At 35.4% G+C, this 24845-nt stretch overlaps 1 protein-coding gene across 2 annotated transcripts in view; it reads left to right on the top strand.

The window, feature by feature from the left end:
• The window catches only part of LOC306846542 (adhesion G protein-coupled receptor L2-like), a 135189-nt gene extending 112097 nt beyond the window's left edge, over positions 1 to 23092 (top strand). Inside the window, exon 20 of one of the 2 annotated variants that reach the window (XM_079379988.1) lies at positions 21247 to 23092. In XM_079379988.1, the coding sequence (XP_079236114.1) occupies positions 21247 to 22079 (833 nt within the window). In that variant the 3' untranslated portion in view covers positions 22080 to 23092. The remainder of the gene's footprint in view (positions 1 to 21246) is intronic. The other variant, XM_079379989.1, reaches the window with a different exon arrangement.
• The last annotated feature ends 1753 nt before the right edge of the window (positions 23093 to 24845 follow it).

Raw genomic sequence — 24845 nt, forward strand, 5'->3', positions numbered from 1 at the left:
CAGTGACAGGAGATCTCTAAGTTTTAAATTTTTCTCCTAAGCATAGTGTATTGTAAATTCATGAAATTAAGCACATATCCTTACACTGTATTGTTCTGTGTATGTAATTTTTTATGAAGTGTTTGGAAGCTGCTCTTAAAAGATAAAAAAAAAAAGTTTTCTCTTTTTTCTGTAACTTTAATAAATTGCCATTAAAACACCGTTAAAGATATCCTAAATCCGTCCGCAATTTAGCATCTTCAGTATTTTGGCACCATGAGAAAAAATGTTTCCGTGTTTCTGTTTGGAGGAGTATGAATTTGTTTACAGCTCGTTTTAAAAAAAAAACCACATTAAAATAAATATAGCCGACTTCCTGTTGGTCGTAGCTAATGACTGTAAATTAGAAAGTTGTCCGGATTAATAAAAACAATTTATGTACCGAGTTTGGTGTCTGTAGCTATCATTATATATATATATATATATATATATATATATATATATATATATATATATAATCATTAATAATTATATACCATTTAATGTTGATCAATATTAATTCCAAAATGTGTTAATATATTATTAAATTTTAAAGTTTATCTTTTGAACATGACTATTTTTCTAACATTAAAAAGATTAATAAATGCTTTTAAAAAAAATGTTCTTTGTTAGTTCATACTATCATGGAAGAATTAACATGCTGTAAAAATATATTTTTCATTGTTAGTTCATGTTAAATAATGCATTTCCTAATGTTAAGAAATGAGACCTTATTATAAAGTGTTATCAAAATCTTTAATGATTTATAAGCATTTTTTTAAGATTTTAAAAAACAGACCCTCTCTCTCTCTTTCTCTCTCTCACCCACTGCCTCAATCCACACAGTCACTCACACAGTCACTGACAGCCCACCCCACCCCCACCCCTCACTCAGCTGCAGTGACAGGAGCTCTCACTCAGAAGCAGCTCTGATAGTTTTAAAATTTTCTCCTCTGCATAGTGTATTGTAAATTCATGAAATTAATCACATATCGTCAGACTGTATTGTTCTGTGTATGTAATTTTTTATGAAGTGTTTGAAAGCTGCTCTTAAAAAAAAAAAAAAAAAAGAATTCTCTTTTTTACTGTAACTTTAATAAATTGCCATTAAATCATCGTTCAAGATATCCTAAATCCGTCCGCAATTTAGCATCTTCAGTATTTTGGCATCATGAGAAAAAATGTTTGGTGTGATTTCCGTGTTTCTGTTTGGAGGAGTATGAATTTGTTTACAGCCTGTTTTTAAAAAAAAACCCACATTAAAATAAATATAGCCGACTTCCTGTTGGTCGTAGCTAATGACTGTAAATTAGAAAGTTGTCCGGATTAATAAGAACAATTTATGTACCGAGTTTGGTGTCTGTAGCTAAAACTAACCCCCCCATTTTTGACAAAAGGTGGCGCTATAGAGTGGCTCTTCCACGCCCGTTTATGAGCTTTTTCCAGTGTCTAACTATCATTAATACTGATATGTGTGTTGAGTTTCATGACATTCTAAACATGTTATCTGCCTCAAAATCACCAGAAACGAATTTTCAACTTTGACACGTTGCCATGGTAACATAATTTTAGATATCAATATTCCCTTCACAGTTTTACATCGGCCGTGTTTTGACATTATTCTGGTGAAGTTTGAAGCAAATCGAGTAAAAATAAGATGCTGAATTCAAAGCATTTTGAAAACGACACACTTCCTGCAGCCAGTTGGTGGCGCTATAACTTTCAGTCATAATAGTCACATCTATCCGATCGGCATCACACAACGAACAAATCAATGACGTTTGATCTACATCATACAATGTATGTGGACGTTATTAGGCATTTCCTGGGTCTCATTTTTCGCCATAACTTCATCGCCTCGCCACGGGCAAACCGTTCGACATATCAAAAATATCTTCGCAATTTAGCGTCCCCAATGTCTTGAGATCATGTTCACCGAGTTTGGTGGCAATCGTATGGAAATCCTCAGAGGAGTATATCAAATTCCAGAGCATGCGCTTTTTAAACAGCCCTGAATAGCCGACTTCCTGTTGGGCGGAGCCTAAGACATGCTGCGTGAAAGTTGTTCAGCTCAATGAGTTCTATATGTGTACCGAGTTTCATATGAATACGTGCAAGTATGTGTGAGCTATACATCAAGCTTTCTGACAATTTTGCAGGGGGCGCCGTAGAGCCCCTGTGCCACGCCCGGGTCCCAGCCTCAGCGGCGTCCTAATGGCCGCAGGTTCCAATGTGTGTGCCAATTTTCAAGAGTTTTCGGGCACGTTAAGGCCCCCAAAAGTACCCGGATAGTCGAAATAAAAAATAATTAAAAAAAAAAAAAAAAAAATAATAAATATAGCTGCAAGCAGCGATGACGGGCCCAAGCCGTCAGCATACGCCACCCCGGTGGCATCGATAAAACGGTGCCCAGCGAGCACACGCATCACAGTAACCCTCTGGCAGTTTGGTTTTAAGGGATACGGCAATTAAAGGGTTAATCCAAACCATCAACTCTGTGAAACACACACACACACAGAACAACATATAAAACTTTAAATTCTGTGAAAATATATTTTTCATTGGTAGTTCATGTTAGTTAATGCATTTACAAATGCTAACAAATGAGAAATTATTATAGTTACCAAAGGTTTTAATGATTTATAAGCATTTTTTAATGATTTATTTTTCCATTAACTAACATTAATAATTTTTTCTAACACAAATGAATAAAGTAAAAAATATATTGTTAATATTTAATGTTATTTGTGAATTAACCAATGTTAAAAAACAACATTATTTAACTGTTGTTAATTTACATCATTAATAAATATATACCATTTAATGTTGATCAAAATCAATTCCAAAATGTGTTAATATATTATTACATTTTAATGTTTTATCTTTTGAACATGACTATTTTTCTAATATTACAAATATTTTGTTCATTGTTAGTTCATTGTAAGTTCATACTATCAATGAAGAATTAACATGCTGTAAAAAATATATTTTTCATTGTTAGTTCATGTTAATTAATGCCTTCCCTACTGTTAACAAATGAGACTTAATTATAAAGTGTTATCAAAACCTTTAATGCTTTATAAGCATTTTTTAAGGATTTTATTGAGATGTTTAAACAGACCCCCTCTCTCTCTCTCTCCCCCTCCACACTCACTGAACTCACACAGTCAGTCACCCACCCAGTCACCTACCGCACACATTAGAAGCACAGAGACAGGAGATCTCTGATAGTTTTAAAATGTTCTCCTCCGCATAGTGTATTGTAAATTCATGAATTAATCACATATCCTCAGACTGTCTTGTTCTGTGTATGTAATTTTTTATGAAGTGTTTGGAAGCTGCTCTTAAAAGAAAAAAAAAAAAAAAGTTTTCTCTTTTTTACTGTAACTTTAATAAATTGCCATTAAAACGCAGTTCAAGATATCCTAAATCTGTCTGCAATTAGCATCTTCAGTATTTTGGCATCGTGAGAAAAAATATTTGGTGTGATTTCCGTGTTTCTGATTGGAGGAGTATGAATTTGTTTACAGCGCGTTTAAAAAAAAAAAAACCCACATTAAAATAAATATAGCCGACTTCCTGTTGGTCGTAGCTAATGACTGTAAATTAGAAAGTTGTCCGGATTAATAAGAACAATTTATGTACCGAGTTTGGTGTCTGTAGCTATCATTATATATATATATATATATATATATATAAAATCATTAATAATTATATACCATTTAATATTGATCAATATTAATTCCAAAATGTGTTAATATATTATTAAATTTTAAAGTTTATCTTTTGAACATGACTATTTTTCTAACATTAAAAAGATTAATAAATGCTTTAAAAAAAATTGTTCTTTGTTAGTTCATACTATCATGGAAGAATTAACATGCTGTAAAAATATATTTTTCATTGTTAGTTCAGTTAATTAATGCATTTCCTAATGTTAAGAAATGAGACCTTATTATAAAGTGTTATAAAAATCTTTAATGATTTATAAGCATTTTTTTAAGATTTTAAAAAACAGACCCTCTCTCTCTCTTTCTCTCTCTCACCCACTGCCTCAATCCACACAGTCACTGACAGCCCACCCCACCCCCACCCCTCAATCAGAGGCAGACTGGCAGGAGCTCTCACTCAGCAGTTTAATAACTCTCTGATAGTTTTTTAATTTTCTGCTCTCCATAGTGTATTGTAAATTCATGAAATTAATCACATATCCTCAGACTGTATTGTTATGTGCATGTAATTTTTTATGAAGTGTTTGGAAGCTGCTCTTAAAAGATAAAAAAAAAAAAAAAATCTATTTTTTACAGTAACTTTAATAAATTGCCATTAAATCATCGTTCAAGATATCCTAAATCCGTCCGCAATTTAGCATCTTTAGTATTTTGGCATCATGAGAAAAAATGTTTGGTGTGATTTACGTGTTTCTGTTTGGAGGAGTATGAATTTGTTTACAGCCTGTTTTAAAAAAAAACCCACTTTAAAATAAATATAGCCGACTTCCTGTTGGTCGTAGCTAATGACTGTAAATTAGAAAGTTGTCCGGATTAATAAGAACAATTTATGTACCGAGTTTGGTGTCTGTAGCTAAAACTAACCCCCCCATTTTTGACAAAAGGTGGCGCTATAGAGTGCCTCTTCCACGCCCGTTTATGAGCTTTTTCCAGTGTCTAACTATCATTAATACTGATATGTGTGTTGAGTTTCATGACATTCTAAACATGTTATCTGCCTCAAAATCACCAGAAACGAATTTTCAACTTTGACACGTTGCCATGGCAACATAATTTTAGATATCAATATTCCCTTCACAGTTTTACATCGGCCGTGTTTTGACATTATTCTGGTGAAGTTTGAAGCAAATCGAGTAAAAATAAGATGCTGAATTCAAAGCATTTTGAAAATGACACACTTCCTGCAGCCAGTTGGTGGCGCTATAACTTTCAGTCATAATAGTCACATCTATCCGATCGGCATCATACAACGAACAAACCACTGAAGTTTGATCTACATCATACAATGTATGTGGACGTTATTAGGCATTTCCTGGGTCTCATTTTTCGCCATAACTTCATCGCCTCGCCACGGGCAAACCGTTCGACATATCAAAAATATCTTCGCAATTTAGCGTCCCCAATGTCTTGAGATCATGTTCACCGAGTTTGGTGGCAATCGTATGGAAATCCTCAGAGGAGTATATCAAATTCCAGAGCATGCGCTTTTTAAACAGCCCTGAATAGCCGACTTCCTGTTGGGCGGAGCCTAAGACATGCAGCGTGAAAGTTGTTCGGCTCAATGAGTTCTATATGTGTACCGAGTTTCATATGAATACGTGCAAGTATGTGTGAGCTATACATCAAGCTTTCTGACAATCTTCCAGGGGGCGCCGTAGAGCCCCTGTGCCACGCCCGGGTCCCAGCGTCTGTGGCGTCCTAATGGCCGCAGGTTCCAATGTGCGTGCCAATTTTCAAGAGTTTTCGGGCACGTTAAGGCCCCCAAAAGTACCCGGATAGTCGAAATAAAAAATAATAAAAAAAATAATAATCCTTAGAAGAACAATAGGGCCCTGCGCCTTACTGGCTTGGGCCCTAATAAATATAGCTGCGAGCAGCGATGACGGGCCCAAGCCGTCAGCATACGCCACCCCGGTGGCATCGATAAAACGGTGCCCAGCGAGCACAAGCATTACAGTAACCCTCTGGCAGTTTGGTTTTAAGGGATACGGCAATTAAAGGGTTAATCCAAACCATCAACTCTGTGAAACACACACACACAGAACAACATATAAAACTTTAAATTCTGTGAAAATATATTTTTCATTGGTAGTTGATGTTAGTTAATGCATTTACTAATGCTAACAAATGAGAAATTATTATAGTTACCAAAGGTTTTAATGATTTATTTTTCCATTAACTAACATGAATATTTTTTTCTAACACAAATGAATAAAGTAAAAAATATATTGTTAATATTTAATGTTATTTGTGAATTAACCAATGTTAAAAAACAACATTATTTAACTGTTGTTAATTTACATCATTAATAAATATATACCATTTAATGTTGATCAAAATCAATTCCAAAATGTGTTAATATATTATTACATTTTAAAGTTTTATCTTTTGAACATGACTATTTTTCTAATATTAAAAATATTTTGTTCATTGTTAGTTCGTTGTAAGTTCATACTATCAATGAAGAATTAACATGCTGTAAAATATATATTTTTCATTGTTAGTTCATGTTAATTAATGCATTCCCTACTGTTAACAAATGAGACTTAATTATAAAGTGTTATCAAAACCTTTAATGCTTTATAAGCATTTTTTAAGGATTTTATTGAGAAGTTTAAACAGACCCTCTCTCTCTCTCTCTCTCTCTCTCTCTCTCTCTCTCCCCCTCCACACTCACTGAACTCACACAGTCAGTCACCCACCCAGTCACCTACCGCACACATTAGAAGCAGTGACAGGAGATCTCTGATAGTTTTTAAATTTTCTCCTCTCCATAGTGTATTGTAAATTCATGAAATTAATCACATATCCTCAGACTGTATTGTTCTGTGTATGTAATTTTTTATGAAGTGTTTGGAAGCTGCTCTTAAAAGATAAAAAAAAAAAAGTTCTCTTTTTTCTGTAACTTTAATAAATTGCCATTAAATCATCGTTCAAGATATCCTAAATCCGTCCACAATTTAGCATCTTCAGTATTTTGGCATCATGAGAAAAAATGTTTGGTGTGATTTCTGTGTTTCTGCTTGAAGGAGTATGAATTTGTTTACAGCCTGTTTAAAAAAAACCCACATTAAAATAAATATAGCCGACTTCCTGTTGGTCGTAGCTAATGACTGTAAATTAGAAAGTTGTCCGGATTAATAAGAACAATTTATGTACCGAGTTTGGTGTCTGTAGCTATCATTATATATATATATATATAAACATTAATAATTATATACCATTTAATGTTGTTCAATATTAATTCCAAAATGTGTTAATATATTATTAAATTTTAAAGTTTATCTTTTGAACATGACTATTTTTCTAACATTAAAAAGATTAATAAATGCTTTAAAAAAAAATTGTTCTTTGTTAGTTCATACTATCCTGGAAGAATTAACATGCTGTAAAAATATATTTTTCATTGTTAGTTCACGTTAATTAATGCATTTCCTAATGTTAAGAAATGAGACCTTATTATAAAGTGTTATCAAAACCTTTAATGCTTTATAAGCATTTTTTAAGGATTTTATTGAGAAGTTTAAACAGACCCTCTCTCTCTCTCTCTTTCTCTCCCCCTCCCCCTCCACACTCACTAAACTCACACAGTCAGTCACCCACCCAGTCACCTACCGCACACATTAGAAGCACAGAGACAGGAGAACTCTGATAAGTTTGAAAATTTTCTTTTCGCCATAGTGTATTGTAAATTCATGAAATAATCACATATCCTCAGACTGTCTTGTTCTGTGTATGTAATTTTTTATGAAGTGTTTGGAAGCTGCTCTTAAAAGATAAAAAAAAAAAAAGTGTTCTTTTTTACTGTAACTTTAATAAATTTCCATTAAATCATCGTTCAAGATATCCTAAATCCGTCCGCAATTTAGCATCATCAGTATTTTGGCATCATGACAAAAAATGTTTGGTGTGATTTCCGTGTTTCTGATTGGAGGAGTATGAATTTGTTTACAGCCCGTTTAAAAAAAAAAAACACACATTAAAATAAATATAGCCGACTTCCTGTTGGTCGTAGCTAATGACTGTAAATTAGAAAGTTGTCCGGATTAATAAGAACAATTTATATACCGAGTTTGGTGTCTGTAGCTATCATATATATATATATATATATATATATATATATATATACAAATTAATAATTATATACCATTTAATGTTGATCAATATTAATTCCAAAATGTGTTAATATATTATTAAATTTTAAAGTTTATCTTTTGAACATGACTATTTTTCTAACATTAAAAAGATTAATAAATGCTTTAAAAAAAATTGCTCTTTGTTATTTCATACTATCATGGAAGAATTAACATGCTGTAAAAATATATTTTTCATTGTTAGTTCACGTTAATTAATGCATTTCCTAATGTTAAGAAATGAGACCTTATTATAAAGTGTTATCAAAATCTTTAATGATTTATAAGCATTTTTTTTTTAAGATTTTAAAAAACAGACCCTCTCTCTCTTTCTCTCTCTCACCCACTGGCTCAATCCACACTCAATCCACACAGTCACTCACACAGTCACTCACAGCCCACCCCACCCCTCACTCAGCAGCAGTGACAGGGAGCTCTCACTCAGAGGCAGGCTGGCAGGGAGCTCTCACTCAAAAGCAGCTCTGATAGTTTTTAAATTTTCTCCTCCGCATAGTGTATTGTAAATTCATGAAATTAATCCCATAACCTCAGACTGTATTGTTCTGTGTATGTAATTTTTTATGAAGTGTTTGGAAGCTGCTCTTAAAAGATAAAAAAAAAAATGTTTTTTCTTGTTTACTGTAACTTTAATAAATTTCCATTAAATCATCGTTCAAGATATCCTAAATCCGTCCGCAATTTAGCATCATCAGTATTTTGGCATCATGAGAAAAAATGTTTGGTGTGATTTCCGTGTTTCTGTTTGGAGGAGTATGAATTTGTTTACAGCCCGTTTAAAAAAAAAACCCACATTAAAATAAATATAGCCGACTTCCTGTTGGTCGTAGCTAATGACTGTAAATTAGAAAGTTGTCCGGATTAATAAGAACAATTTATGTACCGAGTTTGGTGTCTGTAGCTAAAACTAACCCCCCCATTTTTGACAAAAGGTGGCGCTATAGAGTGCCTCTTCCACGCCCGTTTATGAGCTTTTTCCAGTTTCTAACTATCATTAAAATGGATATGTGTGTTGAGTTTCATGACATTCTAAACATGTTATCTGCCTCAAAATCACCAGAAACGAATTTTCAACTTTGACACGTTGCCATGGCAACACAATTTTAGATATCAATATTCCCTTCACAGTTTTACATCGGCCGTGTTTTGACATTATTCTGGTGAAGTTTGAAGCAAATCGAGTAAAAATAAGATGCTGAATTCAAAGCATTTTGAAAACGACACACTTCCTGCAGCCAGTTGGTGGCGCTATAACTTTCAGTCATAATAGTCACATCTATCCGATCGGCATCATACAACGAACAAATCTCTGAAGTTTGATCTACATCATACAATGTATGTGGACGTTATTAGGCATTTCCTGGGTCTCATTTTTCGCCATAACTTCATCGCCTCGCCACGGGCAAACCGTTCGACATATCAAAAATATCTTCGCAATTTAGCGTCCCCAATGTCTTGAGATCATGTTCACCGAGTTTGGTGGCAATCGTATGGAAATCCTCAGAGGAGTATATCAAATTCCAGAGCATGCGCTTTTTAAACAGCCCTGAATAGCCGACTTCCTGTTGGGCGGAGCCTAAGACATGCTGCACGGAAGTTGTTCGGCTCAATGAGTTCTATATGTGTACCGAGTTTCATATGAATACGTGCAAGTATGTGTGAGCTATACATCAAGCTTTCTGACAATTTTGCAGGGGGCGCCGTAGAGCCCCTGTGCCACGCCCGGGTCCCAGCCTCAGCGGCGTCCTAATGGCCGCAGGTTCCAATGTGTGTGCCAATTTTCAAGAGTTTTCGGGCACGTTAAGGCCCCCAAAAGTACCCGGATAGTCGAAATAAAAAATAATAAAAAAAAAAAAATAAAAAAAAAAAAAATAAATAAATATAGCTGCGAGCAGCGATGACGGGCCCAAGCCGTCAGCATACGCCACCCCGGTGGCATCGATAAAACGGTGCCCAGCGAGCACACAATGTTTTAATGTTTAAAATCAATTCCAAAATGTGTTAATATATTAAATATTAAATTTTAAAGTTTTATCTTTTGAACATGACTATTTTTCTAATATTAAAAATATTTTGTTCATTGTTAGTTCATGTTAATTAATGCATTCCCTACTGTTAACAAATGAGACTCAATTATAAAGTGTTATCAAAACCTTTAATGCTTTATAAGCATTTTTTAAGGATTTTATTGAGAAGTTTAAACAGTCTCTCTCTCTCTCTCTCTCTCTCTCTCTCTCTCTCTCTCTCTGTCTCCCTCTCTCTCTCTCTCTCTGTCTCCCTCTCTCTCTCTCTCCCCCTCCACACTCACTGAACTCACACAGTCAGTCACCCACCCAGTCACCTACCGCACACATTAGAAGCACAGTGACAGGATATCTCTGATAAGTTTTAAAATTTTCTTCTCGCCATAGTGTACTGTAAATTCATGGAATTAATCACATATCCTCAGACTGTCTTGTTCTGTGTTTGGTGTGAATTTGTGGTTTCTGCTTGGAGGTGTATGAATTTGTTTACAGCCCGTTTTGAAAAAAAAAAACACATAAAAAAAAAAAGCCGACTTCCTGTTGGTCGTAGCTAATGTCTGTAAATTAGAAAGTTGTCCGGCTTAATGTGAACAATTTATGTACCAAGTTTGGTGTCTGTAGCTATCATTATATATATATATATAATCATTAATAATTATATTCCATTTAATGTTGATCAATATTAATTCCAAAATGTGTTAATATATTATTAAATTTTAAAGTTTCTCTTTTGAACATGACTATTTTTCTAACATTAAAAATATTTTGTTCATTGTTAGTTCATTGTAAGTTCATACTATCAATGAAGAATTAACATGCTGTAAAAAATTATATTTTTCATTGTTAGTTCATGTTAATTAATGCATTCCCTACTGTTAACAAATGAGACTTAATTATAAAGTGTTATGAAAACCTTTAATGCTTTATAAGCATTTTTTAAAGATTTAAAAAAAACAGACCTTCTCTCTCTTTCTCTCTCTCACCCAGCTCCTCAATCCACACAGTCACTCACACCACACCCCACCCCCACCCCCTCACTCAGCTGCAGGCTGACAGGGAACTCTCACTCATTGAAGCATTGTAACAACTGTCTGATAGTTTTAAAATTTTCTCCTCTGCATAGTGTATTGTAAATTCATGAAATTAATCACATATCGTCAGACTGTATTGTTCTGTGTATGTAATTTTTTATGAAGTGTTTGGAAGCTGCTCTTAAAAGATAAAAAAAAAAAAAAAATCTCTTTTTTACTGTAACTTTAATAAATTGCCATTAAATCATCGTTCAAGATATCCTAAATCCGTCCGCAATTTAGCATCTTCAGTATTTTGGCATCATGAGAAAAAATGTTTGGTGTGATTTACGTGTTTCTGCTTTGAGGAGTATGAATTTGTTTACAGCCCGTTTTAAAAAAAAACCCACATTAAAATAAATATAGCCGACGTCCTGTTGGTCGTAGCTAATGACTGTAAATTAGAAAGTTGTCCGGATTAATAAGAACAATTTATGTACCGAGTTTGGTGTCTGTAGCTAAAACTAACCCCCCCATTTTTGACAAAAGGTGGCGCTATAGAGTGCCTCTTCCACGCCCGTTTATGAGCTTTTTCCAGTGTCTAACTATCATTAATACTCATATGTGTGTTGAGTTTCATGACATTCTAAACATGTTATCTGCCTCAAAATCACCAGAAACGAATTTTCAACTTTGACACGTTGCCATGGCAACATAATTTTAGATATCAATATTCCCTTCACAGTTTTACATCGGCCGTGTTTTGACATTATTCTGGTGAAGTTTGAAGCAAATCGAGTAAAAATAAGATGCTGAATTCAAATCATTTTGAAAACGACACACTTCCTGCAGCCAGTTGGTGGCGCTATAACTTTCAGTCATAATAGTCACATCTATCCGATCGGCATCATACAACGAACAAACCACTGGAGTTTGATCTACATCATACAATGTATGTGGACGTTATTAGGCATTTCCTGGGTCTCATTTTTCGCCATAACTTCATCGCCTCGCCACGGGCAAACCGTTCGACATATCAAAAATATCTTCGCAATTTAGCGTCCCCAATGTCTTGAGATCATGTTCACCGAGTTTGGTGGTAATCGTATGGAAATCCTCAGAGGAGTATATCAAATTCCAGAGCATGCGCTTTTTAAACAGCCCTGAATAGCCGACTTCCTGTTGGGCGGACCCTAAGACATGCTGTGCGGAAGTTGTTCAGCTCAATGAGTTCTATATGTGTACCGAGTTTCATATGAATACGTGCAAGTATGTGTGAGCTATACATCAAGCTTTCTGACAATTTTCCAGGGGGCGCCGTAGAGCCCCTGTGCCACGCCCGGGTCCCAGCCTCAGCGGCGTCCTAATGGCCGCAGGTTCCAACGTGCGTGCCAATTTTCGAGAGTTTTCGGGCACGTTAAGGCCCCCAAAAGTGCCCGGATGATTGAAATAAAAAAAAAAAAAAAAAAAAAAAAAAAAAATAATAATCCTTAGAAGAACAATAGGGCCCTGCGCCTTACTGGCTTGGGCCCTAATAATCCTTAGAAGAACAATAGGGCCCTGCGCCTTACTGGCTTGGGCCCTAATGACTCCTTAAAAGAAGTTGCACAAATGTCAAGGCTATTATTTTTATATTGTTAAAAATAATCAGTTAGGAAGAGGTCGAATGATGTTTTGATGGATGGAAACTAAATCTAAATAAGAACAAACAACTAAACTAAAATTGAAGACAAAAATACAAACAAAGAAGTCTTTAAAGCTATAAGCGCAATAATATAGCTGCAAGCAGCGATGACGGGCCCAAGCCGTCAGCATACGCCACCCCGGTGGCATCAATAAAACGGTGCCCGGCGAGCACACGCATTACAGTAACCCTCTGGCAGTTTGGTTTTAAGGGATACGGCAATTAAAGGGTTAATCCAAACCATCAACTCTGTGAAACACACACACACAGAACAACATATAAAACTTTATAACTTTGTAACACTTTACAATAAGGTTTCAGTTTTTAACATTAACTATATTAATTAACATGAACAATAAGTATCTAGTATTTATGGTACCACTTTCTATGAAGCCCGTATTTATAACACGTAATAAAGGTATTCTTAAGGCATTATAATGAATGCATAATGCATTATAAATAACATAAGTAACTCTGCAATTACATATCAACTAGCAGTCATGAGAGTATTAGTAGTGCGTCTGATGAATATACTGTATGCTAACACTTTATTTTGATGGTTCCTCAACAGACAAACTGAGTATAGGATACTTTGCAAGTTGTGAATATTCTACCTACCCTACCTAAGTCTACTAATACAAATAGTTTTATATAAACATCCATGCACTCAAGAAATGTCGTAAGGTATTTATAGGCAGCTACAAATGATTTGTTCTCGAGCATATATATAATGTTTAATAATTGTATTTTTCATACTTTATTAATGATCAATTTAACATTTCTAACATTTAAAAAATTCTTTATTAACATATATTCCTGTTGTAATTCATGATTAAGTCAGGTAGTTATAAAACATTTAGCAGTTGCCAGCCATCTATTTGTGGGAGCTCATCTAAAGTGAGGACTATTTATACTTTATAAAGCATTTACAAAGCAGATTTAAAGGCTCATTTATCTTCCAAACAGAAAAGTTAAACACAACACAGAGGGATACTGTAACGGGCGAACAAGACGTGAGACATGCGGATCCATGTGCTAACTTTTATTTATAAACATAGTCAAGACACAGCCAAATAGATATGGCATGGGCAAGACACAAGAGAGATCCGGGCAAGCGTGGGTTGACGATCGGCGAACAATATCCAATAGGGCAAGGCAGAGAGATAATCCAGGTACACAAGCAATAATCCAAACGAGATGCAAACAGAGTCCAAACGGTAAGGCAAAGGGTGAATCCAGGAAACACGGGCAGATATCAAAACACTAGAAAAGGCAAGGCAAGGCTATAATCACTGAGAGGGCTCTGTAGAGTAGCTATTGCTAGGATATACAAGATCAATACTCGGCATCTAGCAAAAGGAAGTCCATGGTTTATAAAGCCTGAGTGATTAGTGTGAACAGTGAAGTAGTGAAGTGCAAGAGTCCATGCAGTGAGTGGGTGACCTCTGGTGGTGATTAACCGAAAATGCATGGACCAGATTCATGACAGATACAGAACACAAAGATTTTTTCACTATGAAAAAAATGAAAACTTTGCACTTGATAAAAAAAAAAAAAGAAAACTAAACCTCTGCAATTTCATTGAAAAAAGTAAATAAATAAAAATTAAAGTGTACAGTTGTACAGTTTCATTTTTTGCATCTTGAAAAAATATTTCTGTTCTGTTTCCCTCTGTGTTGTGTTTGTTTATTTTTTCTGTTAGGAAGATGACTGAGCCTTTAAATCTCCTTTGTCATAGATACGCCTAATAAATAAAGAACAAGCCATTTATAGCTGTATTTCAAAACTGCTTACTAATGACTATTAATGTTGCCACAATGCTTTATAAAGGATGAACTAACTATTTACTAATGTTTACCTAATGATTCATAGCATGCAGTTATTATAAAGTGTTACCCTATAATGTATTATAATTGTTGTTATGATTATTCATGAGATTTTATAACACATTATAAGGTTTTTTATAATCCATTATACATTCACTATAATGCCTTAAGAATACCCTTATAATGTATTATAAATACGGGCTTCATAGAAAGTGTTACCGTATTTATTAGTGTTAGTTAATATTCAAAACTGAAACATTATTAAGATTTAAAGTTTTATCTGTTAACATTAGTTAATGCACTGTGAATTAACAAATATTTTGATTAACTAACATCAACAAACATTAATAAATTCTGTGAAAATATATTTTTCATTGGTAGTTCACGTTAGTTAATGCATTTACTAATGTTAAGAAATGAGACCTTATTATAAAGTGTTATCAAAATCTTTAATGATTTATAAGCATTTTTTAACGATTTATTTTTCCATGAACTAACATTAATAATTTTTACTAATACAAATAAATGAAGTTAAAATGTATTGTTCATCCTTAATGTTATTTGTGAATTAACCAATGTTAAAAAACTATATTATTTAACTGTTGTTAGTTAACATCAACAATAATGATATACCATTTATTAATGTTAATTAATATTAAGTCCAAAATGTATTGATACATTATTAAAATGTAAAGTTGTATCTTTTGAACATGACCATTTTTCTAACATTAAAAAGATTAATAAATGCTTAAAAAAAATTGTTCTTTGTTAGTTCATACTATCATGGAAGAATTAACATGCTGTAAAAATATATTTTTCATTGTTAGTTCACGTTAATTAATGCATTTCCTAATGTTAAGAAATGAGACCTTATTATAAAGTGTTATCAAAATCTTTAATGATTTATAAGCATTTTTTAAAGATTTAAAAAAACAGACACTCTCTCTCTTTCTCTCTCTCACCCACTGCCTCAATCCACACAGTCACTCACACCCCACCCCCACCCCTCACTCAGAAACAGTGTAACAGCTCTCTGATAGTTTTTTAATTTTCTGCTCCGCATAGTGTATTGTAAATTCATGAAATTAATCACATATCCTCAGACGGTCTTGTTCTGAGTATGTAATTTTTTATGAAGTGTTTGGAAGCTGCTCTTAAAAGATAAAAAAAAAAAAATTGTCTTCTCTTTTTTACTGTAACTTTAATAAATTGCCATTAAAACACCGTTCAAGATATCCTAAATCCGTCTGCAATTTAGCATCTTCAGTATTTTGGCATTATGAGAAAAAATGTTTGGTGTGATTTCCGTGTTTCTGTTTGGAGGAGTATGAATTTGTTTACAGCCCGTTTAAAAAAAAAAACGCACATTAAAATAAATATAGCCGACTTCCTGTTGGTCGTAGCTAATGACTGTAAATTAGAAAGTTGTCCGGATTAATAAGAACAATTTATGTACCGAGTTTGGTGTCTGTAGCTATCATTATATATATATATAATCATTAATAATTATATACCATTTAATGTTGATCAATATTAATTCCAAAATGTGTTAATATATTATTAAATTTTAAAGTTTATCTTTTGAACATGACTATTTTTCTAACATTAAAAAGATTAATAAATGCTTTAAAAAATTGTTCTTTGTTAGTTCATACTATCATGTAAGAATTAACATGCTTTAAAAATATATTTTTCTTTGTTAGTTCACGTTAATTAATGCATTTCCTAATGTTAAGAAATGAGACCTTATTATAAAGTGTTATCAAAATCTTTAATGATTTATAAGCATTTTTTAAAGATTTTAAAAAACAGACCCTCTCTCTCTTTCTCTCTCTCACCCAGCTCCTCAATCCACACAGTCACTCACACAGTCACTGACACCCACCTCCACCCCTCACTCAGATGCAGGCTGGCAGGGAGATCTCACTCAGAAGCATTTTAACAAGTCTCTGATAGTTTTTTAATTTTCTCCTCTGCATAGTGTATTGTAAATTCATGAAATTAATCACATATCCTCAGACTGTATTGTTCTGTGTATGTAATTTTTTATGAAGTGTTTGGAAGCTGCTCTTAAAAGATAAAAAAAAAAAAAAAATTCTCTTTTTTACTGTAACTTTAATAAATTGCCATTAAAACACCGTTCAAGATATCCTAAATCCGTCCGCAATTTAGCATCTTCAGTATTTTGGCATCATGAGAAAAAATGTTTGGTGTGATTTCCGTGTTTCTGTTTGGAGGAGTATGAATTTGTTTACAGCCCGTTTTTAAAAAAAACCCACATTAAAATAAATATAGCCGACTTCCTGTTGGTCGTAGCTAATGACTGTAAATTAGAAAGTTGTCCGGATTAATAAGAACAATTTATGTACCGAGTTTGGTGTCTGTAGCTAAAACTAACCCCCCCATTTTTGACAAAAGGTGGCGCTATAGAGTGCCTCTTCCACGCCCGTTTATGAGCTTTTTCCAGTGTCTAACTATCATTAATACTCATATGTGTGTTGAGTTTCATGACATTCTAAACATGTTATCTGCCTCAAAATCACCAGAAACGAATTTTCAACTTTGACACGTTGCCATGGCAACATACTTTTAGATATCAATCTTCCCTCCACAGTTTTACATCGGCCGTGTTTTGACATTATTCTGGTGAAGTTTGAAGCAAATCGAGTAAAAATAAGATGCTAAATTCAAAGCATTTTGAAAACGACACACTTCCTGCAGCCAGTTGGTGGCGCTATAACTTTCAGTCATAATAGTCACATCTATCCGATCGACATCATACAACGAACAAATCACTGAAGTTTGATCAACATCATACAATGTATGTGGACGTTATTAGGCATTTCCTGGGTCTCATTTTTCGCCATAACTTCATCGCCTCGCCACGGGCAAACCGTTCGACATATCAAAAATATCTTCGCAATTTAGCGTCCCCAATGTCTTGAGATCATGTTCACCGAGTTTGGTGGCAATCGTATGGAAATCCTCAGAGGAGTATATCAAATTCCAGAGCATGCGCTTTTTAAACAGCCCTGAATAGCCCACTTCCTGTTGGGCGGAGCCTAAGACATGCTGTGCGGAAGTTGTTCAGCTCAATGAGTTCTATACGTGTACCGAGTTTCATATGAATACGTGCAAGTATGTGTGAGCTATACATCAAGTTTTCTGACAATTTTCCAGGGGGCGCCGTAGAGCCCCTGTGCCACGCCCGGGTCCCAGCCTCAGCGGCGTCCTAATGGCCGCAGGTTCCAATGTGCGTGCCGATTTTCGGGAGTTTTCGGGCACGTTAAGGCCCTCAAAAGTGCCCGGATGATTGAAATAAAAAAAAAAAAAAAAAAAAATAATAATAATCCTTAGAAGAACAATAGGGCCCTGCGCCTTACTGGCTTGGGCCCTAATAATCCTTAGGGGAACAATAGGGCCCTGCGCCTTACTGGCTTGGGCCCTAATAATCCTTAGGGGAACAATAGGGCCCTGCGCCTTACTGGCTTGGGCCCTAACAAGTGCATGGTGATATAGTTTCTATAGAATAAGGAGACCCGAATATAACAAATTATACAACTATTATAGATATGCATTTATTTGTGTATGTTGAAATATGGTAGAGTATATAAATTCACATAATTTAATAAAATAAATTGAATAATCACTATAACTGTCAGTCTCTCAAATAGTATAGAAATGCTGACAATTTCAGTGCCGTTTATATGCATATGGACAAATATTTTTACTGTAAATATTTGATTTATTGTGGCAGTGTAATGTCAGGGCTGACTGCAGCATGAACGCTCTGCATGATGCTTGAAGCAGAAGTGAACGAAAGAAATGCTTCTAATTGCATCTGAACAGCTCGCTCAGACTGAGGCCTTCGCTCTAGACAAACAGCAGCAGGAAAAGCATTTGTAGATTTGCGACGCTGAGCAATCAAAGATCTGGCCTGGCTTTTCTCCCAGAATTGCTGCTTTCCAGCTTGACCGACAGCATTCGGTCTGCTTCTCCAGACAGTAGGCTACCTGACTGGATGAAACCCATCACCAGCGCATAAACAAATGCAAATCTTCTGGGCCGAGATTATGTTTTATGGTTGTTTGCTTTATTTTTGTCCTTCATTTCTCCCCTCGGTCCCTCTCTCCTCCCGTTCAACTCTTTGATGCCTGTTTCACAGCAGAACACAGACGTGTTTTTCACATCCCTTATGTTTATTTCAAACTACAGAACTTTAAATCCATCCTATATGCTCCACATGAAACAGCAGTTCATTAAACGTATGATTTTCAGTTCTATCACCAATTTATTTTTATTAGTCAAGAAATACTGCTGTTTCATACTGCTTTCTAATTATGACTTGAGATGTTTATGCATTCATATAGTGTAGGCCTAAGCAGAAAATTAGGTAACACTTTATTTTGATAGTCCATTAATTATACATAAGTAATGTTGCAACTACATGTCAACTAGCAGTCATTAGAGTATTAGTAGATTGTAATATCTGCTAACACTTTATTTTGATGCTCCCAACACATTCTACTGACTACACTTTGCAAGATCATGTCAACTTATTCTACTAACCCTAACCCTTACAGTCTACTAATACTGTAATGAGAGTTAGTTGACATGTAGCTGTGCTAAGTTAGTGCACTACCTAGTTAGTGGAATGTCTAAAGTGGATACTCAAAATAAAGTGTGACCAATATTTCTTTCTTTCTTTTAAAGATGGAGTGCTAAACCTGTTACTCCTGCCATATCCTGCATTCAGCCTTCTGATAGATTCGCTCACCAAAAACAACAAAAAAAGGATTTAAAAAGCTTTATTGCTTTACACATTGAAATTTTAATATAATTTAAATTGGAGTTGAGAAGATGCAAAAGTTAGGGATGTGCAAGAAATATATATATTCATTCTTTCTTAAATTATTCTATTTTGATTAAATATATCTACATTTTGATTGGAATAAAGCTAAATAAGCTAAAGATTTAATTGCAGGCTGTCATAATAATAAACTTTCCCTACATACATTTTCCCTAATTTATGAGGAAAATACTTACTTTCAGCCTTTCAAGTGTGGAACATTAAAAAAGACTCTTGCATATTTCTTTATTCATGTTATTTATTTGATCAAATTGCGAGTGAAATGAAATATGCGTGGTGGATCTCGATGGACTGAATTCAGACCTTTTGAAGTTTGTAAGCTTTCTGCTTGATGATTTCTCACTTTTCTGTCTTCGCTGCAATTTTAAAAAAAAGCCGTTTTCACTCTTTTTCTTTTGGCACATGGGCAGTTCTCAGGTCAGCTAGCCTGAGCAGACACACATGATGTGAGTGTTTGCACCCTTCGCCTTCGCTCTGTGATCTGTGCGCTCCATAAACACGCTTTCATCTCTGTTGTGTTCGATGCAGACATTAACAGCATGTTTTGTTTATGCTCATGCTATTTCTGTGGAAAAAAAGAGTGATGATTGTTTTGTGTTTTTGCAAGAGGTTCTTTGGCTGCCTTGCTATTAGTGTTAAAACGTCAGTTTGTGAAACATTGAACATTTTGTTTGAACAGTATCTGTTTAGCAACATGCATCTCTACTCTTTTAATTTAATATTTTAGTTTTAATAAGGGCTGTCAAGCAATTACAAAGTTATTTGCAGATCGATTTGGGCTGAGAAATTACCCTCCAAAAAGCATTTAAAGTCATTGTTGTGTTAGATGAGAAAAGCCTTGAATAAACGTTACAAAAAAAATAGCTTTAGAAAGAAATATTTTGTTTCCGCATTGCATAAATAATGATAATAATTCGATATTGGTTCTTTAAATTATAATACTGAATTATTGAAATAATTGAAAAATTTAATTATACAATAAATATATATCTTTTTAGCTTAACCGCCAGTAGGTGGCAGCAAGTCACTGTCTTAATGAGCGAGTCCATTCAAGAATGATGAACGAGTTATTGGCTCTCTCAATTCGTTCAGGATTCATTCAGTAATGAAACACTGCTGTCTACTGCTCTTTGTTTGGAAGTATGCAATTGAGCAAAACAGACAATATTGTATCTAAAATGAAACACTTAACTTGTTTATTGAACTACTGTATATAATCAGTATCACATTCACAATCATGCAGATCGGGAAAAAATACAGCACTCTTGCTCGTGTTATATTGCTAAACTATATCATATGATATAAGACGACAAGCCCATACAGGGGCATTTTTTCGCTCATGAACTAAAAGATGACAGTACAGATCTGAGCAGATTAATTTAACACATTATTTTTCCATGAGTAATCGCACCGAATTAACACATTAAATCGGCAGCCCTACTTTTACTTAGTGCTGTCAAACGATTAATCGCGATTAATCGCATCCAAAATAAAAGTTTTTGATTACATAATATATGTGCACTGTGTATATTTATTATGTATATATAAATACAAACACATGCATGTATATATTTAAGAAAAATAGGTTAAATTTGTATATTAAATATATTTATATATAATATAAATATATAAATACATGTAATTCTTTTCAAATTATATGCTGTATGGGTGTGTATTTATATATACATAATAAATATACACAGTACACACACATATATATTATGTAAACAAAAACTGTTATGGATGTGATTAATCGCGATTAATCGTTTGACAGCACTAGTTTTAATACATTATTTTTAGTTGGCATATGGCATGTAATGAGTGTGATGAGAAATCCCGTGTCCTTAATAGTAACAAATAGCTCGTATTGTCTGTCATACCACTTACTAGTTCCAATAATTTTGCGGTACTGAATGTTTGTTGTTATTTCAGGCCAGCACTCGTTAACCCACAGCCGTGACGTCAGCACCATGGACACGCTCCCTCTCAACGACAACTTCAACAACAGCTACTCACAGCGAGAGGATGACTACGAAGACCCCGCGTTGTGCTGCCCGCCTGCTGACGCTTTGAATCTGGATGACCCTGCCTTTGAGAAGATGATCATCTCTGAGCTGGTTCACAACAACCTGAGGCCTCGCCGGCCGCCGCAAACCCTGTCCAGCTCAAAATGCCAACCGGGGTCCGACAGCAGCCACCGGGGTCCGCTGGAGACCTTCGACGGGGGTGTCGGGAATAGAAACCAGATTGAAGATAATGACACAGTTGCCGACACCTCCGCTTTGCCACCGTCCTCCAGCCACCCGGCGCTGGAGCTGCTCCTCCTCCACCCCAATGACCGGGGGGCCCTCGAGGCCCCGCTTTTGCCCCAACGAACTCACTCTCTCCTTTACAGCGCTCAAAAGGCCGCCAGGCCGCAGAAGTACAGCAGAAAGGCAGAAGAAGATGACGAAAGCGCGAAAGTGTTAGATGACGCGCCCTCACCGAATAACAGGGACTCGCTGTACACAAGCATGCCCAATCTCAGAGACTCTCAATCCTCCGAATCCCCCGACCTTGTCGGCGATGGTTCTCCTTGCTCATCCGCCCAAAGTGAAACTGAGGAACAGTGCTACAAGAGCTTGCCCGACCTGGGAGACGGGACTCAACCGCTTTCCTACTATCAGTTCAGCCGCCAAGGCACTAGCGAGGGCTGCATTGGCCCCGGGCTCCCCGAGGGCGACCCCGCTAGCGACGGACAGATGCAGCTAATCACCAGCCTCTGAGCCAAGAATGTTCGCTTTCCTTTGTTTTCTTCTTTAGCTTCTCCCATCCACAGACGACAGCAAGTCAACGGCACAATGCATTGTTTTTTAGTAACAGAACTCTGACAGTCTTTCTGTCGTACTGATCAAACTGCTCGAAGTGAGCAGAAAGTGTCAAGACTGGCATCATCTACGTCTGCCAAAAGCTTTGTACAGTATACATATAAAAAATAAACATGCCAATGTCTGATTTTTGTAGGACTTTTGAAAACTCTCCCAGCCAGTTCGCAGGTGAATCTTCCCTTCTTGGAAAGACTGTGATACAGAAAATGAAAAGAATGAATTCAAATCCCAGACTCAGGCCTTATATTTTCTCTATTGCACAAATAACTGTTGTACGAATGACAACTAAAGAAAATATATTTTGCAGTACCAGGTGTAGAAGAAGTCACTTCAACCCGTAATCACCACATCTCCACTTGTGAATGATGTGTTCAGTTATGGATTTTATCATGGAAGTTGTATTTTGCCAACATAAATGTACAAAAAGGAGCTTCCTTATTTTTTTAGCTTAACGGAAGTTGTGTCTTGCACAAATTTGGAGTGAATTGGACTAATATGTAATATGTTTTACTTTAAAAAAAAAAAATGCTTTGACTTTGTCAGGGATCAATAACATTCATGCGTGTCAACACGATGTCTTAAGAACATATCTCAGTATTTGGCACTAAATAATTTATTATATGAAGTATGAAATAAAAAGGGTTGGAGCGAAAGTGGGTGTGATGTAACACTGTTGATATTCACTTCAGTCTTTTTTAAGACCCCATTGTCGTTGCAGATGTACATTCAACTCTTGTTTGATATTGAATAAATGTGATGATTTTTTGTTGTTTGCAGATATATCATTCTCATTCAGTGAAGCATCAAACTAGCCAAACTATTTTATTAGATGTCAAAATCAAAAATATCCTAAGCTCTCTTTATAACTTGCCTGATTAATTATTTGCAATATAAATAAATTGTTGCTAGTTATTTGTATTAATTGTTTTTTTTTATGTTTTGCTAAAATAAACAGTATGTACTTACTATATGGTTAGAATTAGGATTAGGGTTTGGTTTAGGGAAATTGCATGTAATTATGCATAATTTGCTGTTATTGCTATCTTAAGAACATGTAACGTTTAAAGGCAGGGTAGGTGATTTGTTTCAAAAACATTTTTTGTTGTGCTGGTTGAAAGTCTCTTCACATCCCGATAGCACTCACTAAGTTCAGTGGTTTAAATGGTTGTCCTGGGGATGTTGGGTTGCTGGTGGTGGTGGGGGGTCGTAGTATCAGTGTTCAGTGTTGCATGGGGTAAAAGAGGGTAATCGTCTCTCATCGTGTCGCTGGTTAGCCTCTGGTTCATGTGGTTTGGAGGAGGTGTGGCTTTGGAGAGTGATTTGCAGGGATAGTGGGATATTATGCTTTTAAATTAGCTTGCTATTGCTAGCCTCTCTGAAATCACCCACCATACCTTTAACAAGGACACTGTAAAATAAAAAGTGCTATCCCCAAATGAAATGTATTTCAGAGTTAAACAGGATTTTCTTTAAGGAAAAAAAGGCTTTGCATCAGTCTGTGAAAACTTACAGTGCTTAAAACGTATAAACCAGGCCCTATATATTTTACACCATATTGTAATTAGTGTTAACAACAGAGTTATGTAAATAACATGGGGGAAAAATATAAATTGTGGTCACAAATTAAGAATTACTTTAGTAAAATTGTGACCACATATTAAACAAAATGGGGGAAGAAAGACCTTGTTTCTTCCTGCATGTTGTGCATAGGTTAACAACTGCTTTTTATCGTTACCAACCCTATAAGGCCATAAACATTGCAAGTGCAGCTGAACTTGTAGTATTGAGAAACTGTGTCAGTAGCTGCTACTTTGGACTGAAAACCCCAGAATTCCAAATGGAATCATTCGGTTTTTGAGGGATTAGTTAAACCTTTCCTCACAACACCTGGAAGCTAAGGGTGAAATGCCAAGAAAGCATATGACTCTCCAACGCAAGCCATTTAGGTCAAAGCTTCAACCCTGCTGTGGGGAGCTTGGAATTTCAGGGAGAACCAAAGCAGATAATATGTTTACTTGGCTTATACAACTTATGCCAAAAGTATAGTTCATTTGTCCACATTCCTTTCCAGCTTCAGGATTTTTGTCATCAGCTGATGTCCACGCATTGAATGAGAGCTTAAAAAGAAAGGTCTGCCTTTCATGGTGGAGTGTACTTTAAAAGGCTTGTATGCTTGACTGTGCACAAGATGGAGTGGAATGTGGAAAATTAAGTGTTCCTAAGCCTTAAGTCCACTTGTGCTTCCACAATCACTTACCAAATCCTCGACGCCACCTGAGGATGCAGCCTACATTCTTCAAGCATGACTCCCTGATGCAAGAGGAAATCTGTACAACAATTCATGTGACCTGGTTTGTGCACAGCACAAATGGACAGCAACATACTGTGCCAGATCTAAAGTTGTATATGAGTGCATTCCGTGATGATTGTCGACAAGTTCCTGGAGTATTCCAACACTGCACATTTAGCATTTTTCCTTAATCAAACAGGTCATCAGCTCATTAGTTGAGACTCCAAGACCTGAAATGGTTGTCAGATGAAGGAGACATGCAAAATGTGCAGTTACTCCAGGGTACTCCAAGAACATGGTTGGGAACCAGTAGCTACATTTACATGGACACTCTTTGCTTCAGTCTGAATCAAATCATTCAAATTGATGGATTT

Source organism: Barbus barbus (assembly GCF_936440315.1).
Source record: "Barbus barbus genome assembly, chromosome: 26".
Classification (NCBI taxonomy): Eukaryota; Metazoa; Chordata; class Actinopteri; order Cypriniformes; family Cyprinidae; genus Barbus; species Barbus barbus.